Genomic DNA, 14,532 nt, shown 5'->3' on the forward strand with positions numbered 1-14,532 from the left:
CATTGAAGAAGGTGCAAGATATTCTTCCCAGAAAAATTAGATTGTTACTAGTCAAATCGCTCATATTCCCACATCTTATGTATTGTAATTCTGTGCTCAATGATATGCAAGTAACCTTAAACGATAAACTTCAGCGATGTCAAAACTATTGCCTCAGGTATGTTTACTCTCTCCAACGCCATGAACGAATCACTCCAGCACATATTGATAGTTCAACTTTAAAGTTACCTGATCAGAGAATGCTTCGATTGTATAATCAAGCTTGTTAGGGACATTTTAAAATATGGTGAACCAATCTATTTCAAAAACGATTTTAAATTTGTATCTGAAGGTAGGAGAATTGATGCTTCCCACACTAGAACAGGTGAAAATACTCTAAGAATTCCAAATCATCGAACAACTATTCATACAAAATCCTGCCTTGTTAGTGGTTGTCGTGCATGGAATGCACTCCCAAATCAAATTAGGTCCATAGAGTCGAGCGGGCTTCACCTGTATATTGAGACATTATCTTTTAGAAAAAATGGCTGAAACTGTCCAACCCTAGAGCAGCATGACATTCAATTAAACCTTCCTTAATACCTATTCTTATCCTTTATAATCATTTCCCTCCACTTCAAAGTAAAAATTATGGATTTTCTCTTTTTTCATGTAAATTTAGCATAAAAATGTGTATAGGCTACATTTAAGATTGTTTCTTATTCTAACTCTTCCTCGAGTGGATTTTAGCAACCTTATTCTATATCCCTTGCCCTCTTTTTTGTATTATAATTTCCCCTTCATAATTCCCCAATTAGAATTATTATTATTCCTCCATGAACTTTCATAATCATATTATCTTACATGAACTAATCTCTTTTGTACAATAATTTCCCTTTGTCATCAACATTATTTTTGGATTTAAATCAACAAATCTTTTTTTCTAATAATAAATTTCACGCCCTCATTATTCCAATTATTATATCATATTGATTTTCTAATTATTGGGAATTAACTTTTTCTTTAATTTTTTCCCTTATTATTATTTACTCTTTTCTGTTAATTGATTTAACTAAATGATTTATCGTTTCTATGATTTGGTTTTCACTCATTGATATTTTTTTCTTAATTTTTTTCGCTTTGACATGATATTTCGTTTGAATTTTCAACTTTCTTTTTTTACGGTTAAAAGCTGAAGGGGAGGGTATCCTTAATACCGTCTCTGAGAATGGACTTCTCAAGGTCCAAACTTCACCGTTTCATGTGAAAAGAATACAGTAGTATCTTAACTTTTGCATTTTTCATCATTATTCTTGCTCAATATTATTGTAGAACTTATCAGTTTAATATGATTCACCACGTCATTTTACCGCTACTGGTATTTATTTTTAACGCTAGAACGTAAGTTGAATTATGTTTTGTTAAACACATGAATAAAGGAATCTGAATCTGAATCTGAATTCTTCATTCTTTCCTCTCTTCCTTAATTTTATAAAATTGCAGGCGTCTTCACCAAACAGTTAATACTTGTTCATCAAGTGCCTACTTGAGTTACGGTACTTTAACTTAAATGATTGAATAACAGAATATTTTAACAATAAAATATACTTTATTCAGTATTTCTTCATTACTCTCCTCTGTTAATCTGCTACGAGTGTAATCCCTAATTACATACATCATAATAAACATTAACAATGCGGGTTACCAGACATCTTCCAGTAAATATTCACGTCTGAAAACTAAATAAAATATGAATATATTATAATGTTTAATTATTGCTACTTCAAACTACCAACAAATAAGGAATAGCAATGAACTAGAATATTGGTTTGAAGACGTAAGTCTACATAGTAGGACGCTATGACAAGATAATAAATAGATAGGCTACACATTACATCTGATTTAATTCTAAAATACATGATATGCTTTATGCATGGATTGATGTTGTCTCACTCACTACTTGCTGAAACAATGATAGAACAGTTTCGGTTGATATACCATTACAATCATAGAATAACCAATCGTTATCGTTCCTCCATTCCAATATCAAGAACTTGTATAGTCTAAACTTCTCACTGTTTCAAATATGTTGAAGACATCTAATATATCTTTTTCTTTATCATAGACTAGCTGGAGGTCCTTTCTTTTTGTTAGCTCAACCTGTAAACCCCAACGTGTGTGCGAAAAAGCTAGGAAAGGAGAACGCAACAGGAAAATTGGAAATCGAAAATTTTAAACGTGAATATTTTCAAAACCTTTTCAACACTCGATCCTTCGTTAGTCCTCAGCTGAACCCGCGTGAGCCATATTTGAACAATTTTGTTCAGTTTTAAAAAAATCTGGGGAAACTAAAAAGTATCGATTTTGGGTAAGTATTCACGAAATCTATAGCGAAACCGTTATTATCACACGTCTTGAGATTCAACATTAGATAAGAACCAAATTCCAATGTATTTAGCAAAATTTCAGATTTGGTGACGAATGAATAATTCCATCACTGCAATGGAGATATAGATATTAACCATTAACATCTATATAATGTAAGTGTTTGAGTAATGATACTGTTTCAAAATGATGTATCATGTTATGCATTTAAAACTTGAAAAAAAACATGTGTACATGTTTGAGACAATATCTAGACGCTTTATGGATAGTCACCAACACAAAATTTATCGATGAGATAGATAATCGATGTCTAGAAGTGCAATGATTCAAGTTTCTAACATTATAATTTACGGTTAAACTTTCAGGCAAAAGCTAAGTTAAAATACGCGCCAAAGTAGGCTACATTTCTTGAATATTGCATAACACCGAATAAAGGTGCTTGAAATTAATTTATTATTGAAGCTTGCTGATATAAAATATCCCGCAGTGGATTCTATAACAGTTCCAGTGAGTCGTGTTATTGATCTTGCGAAATTGGAGAGTCCACAATTCTTGGCTCTTGTTTCTTCTTTCGTGATGTGGAAAGCGAAGGAAGGACGCACGCGAAGCAACTTATCTGCCCGCTTTCGTGAACGACCTTTTTACTAAGAAAAGTGCACTTTCGTTGGGATTGTCATCCAGTCCGTCCGCATCAATGAGTTATATCACTTCCCATTCACGTTTGTGAAGCTGAGGCTCCTATTATTTGCTCGATGATTTGGATGAACCATCCGACCGATTCATCGTTTGTATACTGTATAATTCTGGTCGCAAAATTATAATGGAGGCTTAAACGTAATCCATGTTGTAGAGACGAAATTGATTGCCGATTGTTGGGGAAATGTCACAGGAAAATCTGCAACGCACTTGATCACGAAATTTGTAGATATTGTGTAATACTGTATCACTAAATCTATTTATGATCCATACAGAGTGTACCGTGATAATTTTTTATTAAGTTACAAAGCAGTAGAGTTAGAGTTATGTACCAATATTCAAGTAGCCTGATGAATATGTTGATATTAAATAGGCCTACGTAGATCTTTATTGACGTATTATTGATAAAGGCCCATAAGGATGAGTTCGAAAACTAGCATAAAACATCATCCACAATGTTCGACATACTATGTCTAGATGACGAGGATGAATACCGTACATATTGGAACCTCATCATCAATAAGAGCAACTGAAGTGTTATCCATAAGATAGTGACAGGCTCGCTCTGCTCCCTTTTACTTTAAAGATTATCCAATTGTTCAATTCTAGACAATAGTTCTATGGTCTTCCATGGAAGTTATCAATGAACTTGTTTGGCTTTGATAAAACCAAATATAAAATACAAATAAAATGCTTCAGATGTTCTCTAAAGAACTGAAAAAATGTAAAAAAGCACTGGAATATTTCTGGGACATTTACGAAAATTTCGATAACGAACTAAACCTTTCTAACTTAATCCTTAGCTGAAGAAATGAGCCGAAATTGAACACTTTTAGCCCATTCATTCGCTAGAAAGCTGGAAAGACTAGCCTATTTTTGAAATCACAAAAACCACTGGAAATTAATTTTTGTCAATTTTGGTGAATCGATAACACTTGCCTCACACTTGCCATGCAATTGACACGTGCATCAAATTGAGTTTTATTGAACTAGACACTCTCAAAGACACAGAAATAAATCTTTCAAAAAACGTTGATTTCGGACGACGTGTGTGAGAGTAAATTTACAACCCTATATTCTAGAATACTTTTCCAAGAATTAAACTGACGATGCTATCTAATAAATCAGTTCCAAAAAATATTTGTTCATGGATTGATTGATTGATTGTTTGCCTTTATCAGGGCGGAGTTAGGACTGCAGGTCGTCTCTGCCACACAAACTTAAATAATTGTTTGAACCCTAATGATTGATTAATGATTCGTTCTCGATAATTATTCAGAATGAAACACATAGAGAATAGTAAATTTTCAAACCCCTGTGAACATAATACTCTCTCTAGCTAGTCCTCAATCGTAGCTGTATCTTGTGAATACAATTATTTATTAATTATAAATTTTTGCAGAGTAATTTAGCGAATCAGCTGGTTAAACGCACTCAAAAAACAAAACAAAAATCAATGTATAATCTTGGACGCAACTAAAAAAATCTGGTGTGGCGCACTCACACAACTTTCCCTGCCGTTATGAAAATTGATCAACTGACGCTTGTGTTCACGCGCATCTCAAGTCTACTATTCCAAGATCTGAGCCAGATGGTGACAGGACAATAACGCTGGAGACACACGAGGTCTGCTATCTCTTCATAGTGAATGATTCAAGAGAATCAACAGTTGACAACCGTTTGCAATATTATTGAATAATCACATTATCTCGAATTCCGAGCTTATTTTCAATTTTAGGTGAAAATGTTACTGAACATTAATTGTAGAGATTTTCATGCTCAATCTCTTCCACTTGAAATTCTGTTTAAATTGTATCTGAAGCTAAAATCAAACTTTGCATGGATGGGGCGGAGCTCCTGAAATTTTTACAGATATGGGACTTGTGGCAGTTGATAGAGCTTATCAATGACTATTATTAGGTATGAATTTGATCAAAATCTTTGGAGTCGTTTTTGAGAAAATCGCGAAAAACCCTGTTTTTGACAACATTTTCGTCATTTTAGCCGCCATCTTGAATCGCATTTCATCGAAATTGTTCGTGTCGGATCCTTATATTGTAAGAGTCTTACGTTCCAAATTTCAAGTCATTCCGTTAATTGGGTGATGAGATATCGTGTACACAGACGCACATACACTCGAAGGCTACTTTCACACGATAGGAGACGTGCAACTTGAACACTGAACAGTGTTCACGTTTTTTTTTTTGTCGAAGTACATTGAGTCAAATCGTGTCTTTCACATGGTGACTCCTAGCCAAGAACCTCCTTTTGTCACGTCTTTTCCCCCCGAGGCAAGCAGAAACCGGCTTGGATCGAGATACTAGCGGACAAATCGTCGCTTTCACATGGTGATCTACGTCTCTCCGGTCACCACTTTTTCTCAAAAACTATCTTTCTTGAAAATGAAGATAGAAAGATTCTGACTCCGGATTTGGATTCAGCGACCCCAAATTTTTCAAAGCGTAAGTCCCGTTTTCGAAAATATCCGAAAACAAGGAAGTTATGGCTGTTTTTAATAAAGCTTTCTATTATCATATAATTATACGATAAAAACGAACAGGTACTGTACAATACAGTACGTAAGTACTGTAGCTATTATAATACAACTTACACTGTATTCGTGTAGGAAATTTGGTAGGATATCTATCTTGATTTCTGAAAATACCCCAAAATAAGGGAGTAAGATAACTTTGAAAAACCAAAGTTTCCCTGCCGATTGAAGAAACATTGAAAAAAACGTTTAACAAAAATATCAGATCACTATTCAAGCTATCAAGCTTTTCATAAATTTATTTGTCTCCTCATGGCAGAAGGTTTGCGCCCAACGTTTTCACTTGAACATTTCTGTGATTAAATTGTGATAGAACACATTATAGTATAGGTTCTTCTAAATCAAGTTACATGTACATCGATTTTCGTAAAATTGATTTTTTACCGTTCCTATGAATTCTAAGATTTCTATGAATTCTCTATATAGGTTCAGCACAACTTCTTAAATAACATTATGTTTGATTCAACAGAATTCATAAGGACGACAAAACATCGAACAACCAAAAAATGCTTTCTGAGTAACTGGCTCAGTAACTGGCTTACTCATGATACAAAGTATCGAACTGCTTTGTACTATGATACATGGTTTTTATTCCGTATCATTCTTTAATAAAAATAAAACAAGATTCCGGTTTCAAAAGCATCAAAGTCGCCAGGCTGGTCTGAACTATTCATGACTTTTTCAGTATGCATTATCCACTCAGCAGTTCTAATACACAGACATCAGTTTCACTTGGAATGGCATGACATTTTCTATTATTTCAATTCCTATTATTGTAATAGATCGATTCAGATCAGCACAATGTTCATACTGTATGTTCATAATAGATTTTTCTGATTGTTAAAAAGAAATAGTCAATAATTGCTGGGAATTTAAAGTGATATTCAACGATTTGAACCTGATAAATTGGATTGTTGATTGACAATTGAAATTCAGTGAATTTTACTGTGCAACATTCCTTTTCCTCCTATTTTATTGGATGATGAATGGAGATGATTTATGATTTCATATTTGGATTCATATTTTCATAGTTCAATATTTTTTTGGAAAACTAAACTTTTAAAAAATAGAAATGTTTATGTTTAAACTTCTCAGGTGTTCAAAAACTTCTTGAAACCTTTGCCTGTCCCTTTGTGAGGCAGGAGTATTATTATCTTAGTACGTACTATATAATCATATGATAATGGAAATATATATTAAAAACAGCTATAACTCCCTTGTTTTCAGGTATTTTTGAAAATGGGACTTACGCTTAAAAGAATTTGGGGTCACTGAATCCAAATCCGAAATCTTCTATCTATATTTTTAAGGAAGTTGGACTTTGAGAAAAAGTGATGAGTCATACTCTGAGCAAACGTCGGCGTAGTTGTTAGATCTGTCAGCTTATTCGTAAGATCCCCATGTGAAAGCACAGGAGAGCTGCAAAATATGAAATATGATCTTCAGTAATATGATCTTCCAGGAGTGGGGACTCTGCCGTGTGAAACTGGCCATACACACACACATACAGACCAATACCCGAAAACCACTTTTTTGGACTGATCGAAATTGTTCGTGTTGGATCCTTAAGTGTAAGGACCTTAAGTTCACACACACACACACACACACACACACACACACACACCACACACACACCACACACACACACACACACACGAAATTTGGAAATTGGGGAACCTTAATTTTTTCCGGAAAGCAATACTTTTCTTACCTATGGTAATAGGGCAAGGAAAGTGGAAAATGAAAGAGAAAACTCATCTCAACACACTCCTCCTATCCCGTGAATCAATCATCAGAGGACACTTCTGATAGCACAAATGAGACTGGAGTTTGATTACTTCTGACTAAGAAATTCTGAATAAAGCTGGAAAAGTTCACGAAAAGACACTGGATAACGTAAGGTCAACAGAAAATGTAAGATATTAGGAAATTGAAAATGTCTCTGAGCATACTCTCCTGAAACGTTAAGGTGCATTTCGTAAACTTCCGCAGTCGACGACGACAAGCATTGTTGACATTCAAATTGTCCAAATTGCAAGTGTGCTAAAACAGCTGATCAAATAACTTATTATTATTATTTGTGTTTATTATTCAAAAATCAAAACATTTCTAATAAATAAAATATATTGCCATTTGAAAGTATAAAAAAGTATAAACTCAAGATCCCCATTAGAATATGATTGAGTATAATCTTTCAGGTTATTTAGACAAATTAAAATGGAGGATCTCCATGCAAGAGGGGCGTAAGGTCACAGACGCCCTTTTTGCGGAGAACAGTCCAATGGATAGAGTTATACTTGAAGCATATGCCACCTAAATTTCATATTGATATCTTGAACAATTACGATTTTACAGCAATTAATGTAAGGTTATGTCATGCCTCATTTTCCAGTACCATATGAGTCAATCTGTATTCTTCTGCCAACGGATGATTGAAGGCTAGTGTAGGCCTATTTGGAGAAACAATATCAAAACTTAAAGATATTTATGATTAGTTTTTTATAATATATTTTTGATAATAGTTTGATAAATATAACCAAGTTTTATGAGATGGAAGAGTTCTCAAGTGACAGCATGGATAGTGATACATCTGAGCTCAAGGAAATCATCTGAACAAGAAAAACTGTTTGATGATGTTCACGGATATTTACAATACTCATTCCTTAAATATAGTGGAAAACTTTTGTTTTCTATGCAATCTATGCAATAAGGACTTCAATGATGTGGATCTATGCAAGAAGGGTGGCATTTCAAGCCTTTCTAGTTCTGATTGTCATTGAGTATTCACATGAACAAGAACAGTACAATTATAATGATTAAAAAGTTAATATCTCAATTAAATTCAGGGTGAAACCCAAAATAAGAAGTTTTGTATAGGAAAAAAGTTCTAATGATTTGAAAACCTTGTAACTTGTTTTCTCAAAATAAAGGTTTGCTTCCCGACGTCCTTCTTGCATAGAGCTCCTCTACTCAATGCGGGATCCTCATCCTGTCGTGGTCGATGACGGCATTTAAGCACAAACGAAACCCCAGCTTCAGATGAACATATAGGTATGCAGCAAATTTTAAAATTATAGAATATTTTTTCTTGATTAAGGTACAGTAGGGTTGATTAGCCATTTCATAAAAAGTAGCCAGTTCACTTATTTGGGATACTTTATTCAAATTAATAAAAACATTATAAAACTTGTAGAAAGTAGGATAAAACTGTAGATCGAAACTAGTCGTTAAAATGTTTTAATAAAAGGGTACTACAAGTTTTATATTGTTTTTATTAATTTCAAAAATTACTTATTGTGATGATATTGAATCATCATATGACTAGTGTTTTCTTCTTATGTTTCTGTTATCAGATGTTGAACTATTTATTCTAATTTTGAATCTGTTATGAATTCATTACTGATCAATAAAGCCTAGAATGCAGAGGTTTTTCATTACAATTTATTGATCAGTAATCTAAATCATCAAATCAATTCATCTTATCAAATACGAGTCAATCAATTTCTATTCTCTATTTCACAATTTCTATTCAACAACAAATGCATAATCTTCAAATCTTTTCTGGAAACGAAAACTGAAAATTCGCGTTACGATGGACAAATTTTTGAAACCAGACAAGTTTGATGGTGATCACGGATATTTACAATACTCATTCCTTAAATATAGTGGAAAACTTTTGTTTTCTATGCAATCTATGCAATAAGGACTTCAATGATGTGGATCTATGCAAGAAGGGTGGCATTTCAAGCCTTTCTAGTTCTGATTGTCATTGAGTATTCACATGAACAAGAACAGTACAATTATAATGATTAAAAAGTTAATATCTCAATTAAATTCAGGGTGAAACCCAAAATAAGAAGTTTTGTATAGGAAAAAAGTTCTAATGATTTGAAAACCTTGTAACTTGTTTTCTCAAAATAAAGGTTTGCTTCCCGACGTCCTTCTTGCATAGAGCTCCTCTACTCAATGCGGGATCCTCATCCTGTCGTGGTCGATGACGGCATTTAAGCACAAACGAAACCCCAGCTTCAGATGAACATATAGGTATGCAGCAAATTTTAAAATTATAGAATATTTTTTCTTGATTAAGGTACAGTAGGGTTGATTAGCCATTTCATAAAAAGTAGCCAGTTCACTTATTTGGGATACTTTATTCAAATTAATAAAAACATTATAAAACTTGTAGAAAGTAGGATAAAACTGTAGATCGAAACTAGTCGTTAAAATGTTTTAATAAAAGGGTACTACAAGTTTTATATTGTTTTTATTAATTTCAAAAATTACTTATTGTGATGATATTGAATCATCATATGACTAGTGTTTTCTTCTTATGTTTCTGTTATCAGATGTTGAACTATTTATTCTAATTTTGAATCTGTTATGAATTCATTACTGATCAATAAAGCCTAGAATGCAGAGGTTTTTCATTACAATTTATTGATCAGTAATCTAAATCATCAAATCAATTCATCTTATCAAATACGAGTCAATCAATTTCTATTCTCTATTTCACAATTTCTATTCAACAACAAATGCATAATCTTCAAATCTTTTCTGGAAACGAAAACTGAAAATTCGCGTTACGATGGACAAATTTTTGAAACCAGACAAGTTTGATGGTGATCCGAATTCTCCAACAGCTCTACAAGAATGGAACTTCTGGCTAAAGACTTTTGAGAATTTCATCGCATCTTTTGACGAAGAAGACATCGATGATGAAAGTAAGTTGCGGTTGCTTACCAACTTTCTATCTCATTCTGTTTATCAAACAATTGCCGACAAAAATTCATATACTTCGGCTATTGACGCACTAAAATCTGCATATGTAAAACCAATAAATGAAATATTCGCTAGACATAAATTGGCAACTAGAAAACAGTCTTCAGATGAGACAATTGACCAATATAACCAAGCTTTACAACAACTGAGTAAGAATTGTGGGTTTGCAGATGTTGATTCTGAAACTCATAGGAAAACATACATTCGTGATTCATTTATCCGGGGCCTCAGCTCTCATCAGATAAGACTGAGACTTTTGGAGTTTGACAAGCTAACTCTTGATGAAGCTATTGAAAAAGCACGTGCCTTGGAATCTGCCAGAAATCAATCAGCTTCTTACTCTTCTGAAATAACTCTTAATGCCACTTCAAATAATTCTTCAGAAAATTCATGTAAAGAAACAAATTTGTCAGCTGTAAAAACTGGAAGCTCAAGTTTTCAAAAATGTTATTTTTGTGGTCGTCAGCGACATAAAACACGTCAGCAGTGCCCTGCACTAAATGACTCATGCGAAAAATGCCAGAAAATAGGTCATTGGAAAAATGTCTGCAAATCTACTAAAACTTCTTCATCTTCGGCGCTTATTGCAGCCTCTACTGTTCTTGAAAATGCTACAGTACAAGCTCAGGTAAACAACATTCCTACTTCTGCTTTGATAGATACAGGAAGCTCTGAGACATTTATTTCACACTGTTTTGCTAAAAAATGTGGACTTGAAATGTACCCTACAACTGGTGCAGTGTCCATGGCTTCAACATCACTAAGAAAGAACATTTTCTTTTATTGTGTAGCTCATTTAGAATTTTCAGGTCAACATTACCCCAAAACAAAATTCAGTGTATTGCCTGATTTGTGTGCTAATGTTATTGTAGGACATGACTTACTTAATCAACACTCTGAACTTAGAGTTTTATTTGGAGGAACTAAACCCCCATTGACTATCAATTATCTGGCTCCAGCAAAGATAGAACCTCCACCACTTTTTGAGTTTTTAACTAAAGACATTAAACCTATAATTACTAAATCCCGAAAGCATTCTCTTGAAGACTAGTTTCATGGAGAAAGAAATTGAGAAACTGCTAGCTGATGGAATTATTGAAGAAAGCAGGTCTCCCTGGAGAGCTCAAGCATTTGTAGTGAAGAACGAAAATCATAAAAAGCGAATGGTAATAGACTATTCTCAAACTATTAACCGATACACACATCTTGACGCATATCCCCTCCCTAGTCTTGAAGATATTGTTTCTAAGGTCTCAAAAAACTCTGTATTCACCACTATTGACTTGAAAAGCGCTTACCACCAGGTACCCCTACGAGAAAAAGATCGACCTTTCACTGCATTTGAGGCATGTGGCCGTTTGTATCAATTTCGAAGGCTTGCTTTTGGTCTGACAGATGGTGTACCCACTTTTCAGCGAGTCATTGATAATGTTATTAATAATGAAAAACTTGAAAAAACGTATGCATACCTGGATGATGTGACAATATGTGGTAAGAATCAGAAGGAACATGATTTGAATCTCAAAAAATTCTTAGATGCAGTACAAAAATATAATTTTACAATCAATACAGAAAAAAGCAAATATTCACTTACTTCAATAAGCTTGCTTGGCTATAAAATTGAAAATGGGACAATTTCTCCTGACCCTGAACGTCTGAAACCATTGCTCAATCTTCCACCCCCAGATAATAGAAAGGCTCTTGAGCGAACAATTGGAATGTTTGCACACTATTCCAAATGGATATCCAATTATTCAGATAAAGCTAAACGGCTTCTTACAGCAAAGACCTTTCCTTTGACTTCTGAAGCTATAGCTGACTTCAATCAACTCAAAACTGAGATTTCTAAGGCAGTAGTTAGTACAATTGACGACTTTGAACCTTTTGTGGTTGAAACAGATGCATCTGATTTTTCAATTTCAGCTGTCCTATCACAGTGTGGACGTCCAGTAGCATTCTTTTCTCAGAAGCTGAATGATAGTGAGCGTAAACATTCATCCATTGAAAAAGAGGCTTTTGCTATTGTGTGTGCTCTTAAAAAGTGGAGACATTTCTTACTTGGAAGATTCTTCAAAATTATCACTGACCAGCGCTCTGTATCATTCATGTTTGATATGACTCATCAAAATAAAATAAAAAATGAAAAAATACAACGATGGCGATTGGAGATGTCATGCTACAATTACGAAATAATTTACAGACCAGGAAAGGACAACCAAGTAGCAGATGCACTTTCCAGAGTGTGTAATGCAACTCAAACCGATAAATTACACTCCCTACACTGTGACTTGTGTCACCCTGGAGTGACCAGAATGATTCATTGGGTAAGAACTCATAATTTACCCTATTCAGATGAGGATGTCAGAAAAATGACTTCTTCATGTCAAACATGTAATGCCATGAAACCTCAATTTTTCAAGAAATTGAAATCTACTCTCATAAAGGCGACACATCCATTTGAAAGATTAAGCGTGGACTTCAAGGGTCCTCTTCCATCAAAAACTAAAAACAAATATTTGTTGACAATAATTGATGAGTACTCTAGGTTTCCGTTTGCATACCCTTGTCCGAATATGAATTCATCAACTGTAATTCAGTGCCTTGTGAACTTGTTTACCGCATTTGGTTTACCTTCTTATGTACATACTGACAATGGAACCTCTTTCAAATCCAGAGAGCTGCAGGAATTCCTTCATAATCGAGAAGTAGCCACTTCCATGTCATCACCTTATAACGCACCAGGAAATGGCCAAATCGAACGAGAAAATGGTACAATTTGGCGCACAGTGTCTCTTACATTGAAGCATAGAAATTTGGATGTATCTGATTGGGAATCTGTGCTCCCAGATTCTCTACATTCTATTCGATCCCTATTGTGCACGGCTACTAATGAGACGCCACATGATAGGATGTTCCGACACTATAGACAATCATCTAATGGTATAGCACTTCCAACCTGGCTTGCCCCTTCAAACAAAGTCCTAATGAAAGTACCTATACGAAGAAGTAAATTCGATCCATTGGTCGAGGAGGTGGATATTCTTCAAATCAACCCACAATATGCCAAGGTACGGCTTAGTGATGGAAGAGAGACAACTGTATCATTGAAAAACCTTGCCCCTCGAGGAGAAGAGAGCATTCAAGAAGATAACGATAAAAATCAAGATGATACAAATGCAGGATCAAGCCTTAGTGATCACGCAGAGCCTGAGAACAATCAAGAAAATTATCATGAAAATCAAAATGAAACAAATACAGGATTCCCCCTCAGTGATGAAGAAGAGCCTCCTGATGGCACCCTGCGAAGATCTTATAGAGAGCGCAAAATGCCTTCTTATTTGAAAGACTATTCATTGAATTCCTAAAGACGGGAAGAATGTGATGATATTGAATCATCATATGACTAGTGTTTTCTTCTTATGTTTCTGTTATCAGATGTTGAACTATTTATTCTAATTTTGAATCTGTTATGAATTCATTACTGATCAATAAAGCCTAGAATGCAGAGGTTTTTCATTACACTTATAAAAATTTAAATTATCTGATTATCATAATTCTGTAAATCAATAATTGTTGCATCAATATAATTTGGACTAACACGAAGTTTATAAGAAGATTGTTGTGATCAAAGTTTAAAAGCTACTTTTTTATCCCAAAAAACCAATTTTCATAAAAATAAGCAGCCTATTTTAAGTTTTGCATGAGTACGGCTAGTTTATTCTAATAAATGACAAGCTATATTGTGATAATCAAGAAACATTTATAATTTGAAAACAATATTGACGATTAATCGTTTCAATTTTATTATTCACATTCTGCAAAGCTGTTAGAACAAGAAGCTAAACGTGGACGTTCAGCACATTATCTTACAAACCAGAGTTCCAATAAGCATCTACAGTCTTAGAGTAAATTGCTACCACCAGTCAAAGAATGCAGTAGAGAGACGAAAACAATGAACAGTGTTATTTACATACCATTCCTCAATGTGTGTGATGAGATTGTAAGCACCGCTGTTCAGCATGTGATCGCAAGAGAACCGAGAGCCCGAGAATGCAACACAAGGATCAAGTGACAAGCTTTCAACTAGGATGCTGTTCTGAAGGAGAGGGGAGAAGACGACAAAGAAGAAGAGAAGGTGTACC

At 34.2% G+C, this 14,532-nt stretch overlaps 2 protein-coding genes across 2 annotated transcripts in view; one reads left to right on the forward strand and one right to left on the reverse strand.

Moving 5' to 3' along the window:
• The window catches only part of LOC111052868 (putative uncharacterized protein DDB_G0282133), a 58,910-nt gene extending 44,378 nt beyond the window's left edge, over positions 1-14,532 (reverse strand). The window contains exon 1 of the mRNA XM_022339677.2: positions 14,365-14,532. The gene's annotated coding sequence lies outside the window, so the exon portion shown is untranslated. The remainder of the gene's footprint in view (positions 1-14,364) is intronic.
• Positions 9,110-12,728, forward strand: LOC120351185. The gene is made up of 2 exons (XM_039427502.1): positions 9,110-9,237; positions 10,231-12,728. The coding sequence occupies exons 1-2, from the start codon at positions 9,204-9,206 to the stop codon at positions 11,439-11,441; spliced, it is 1,245 nt and encodes a 414-aa protein (XP_039283436.1). The 5' UTR covers positions 9,110-9,203; the 3' UTR covers positions 11,442-12,728.

Source organism: Nilaparvata lugens, chromosome 4 (genome assembly GCF_014356525.2).
Source record: "Nilaparvata lugens isolate BPH chromosome 4, ASM1435652v1, whole genome shotgun sequence".
Lineage (NCBI taxonomy): Eukaryota > Metazoa > Arthropoda > Insecta > Hemiptera > Delphacidae > Nilaparvata > Nilaparvata lugens.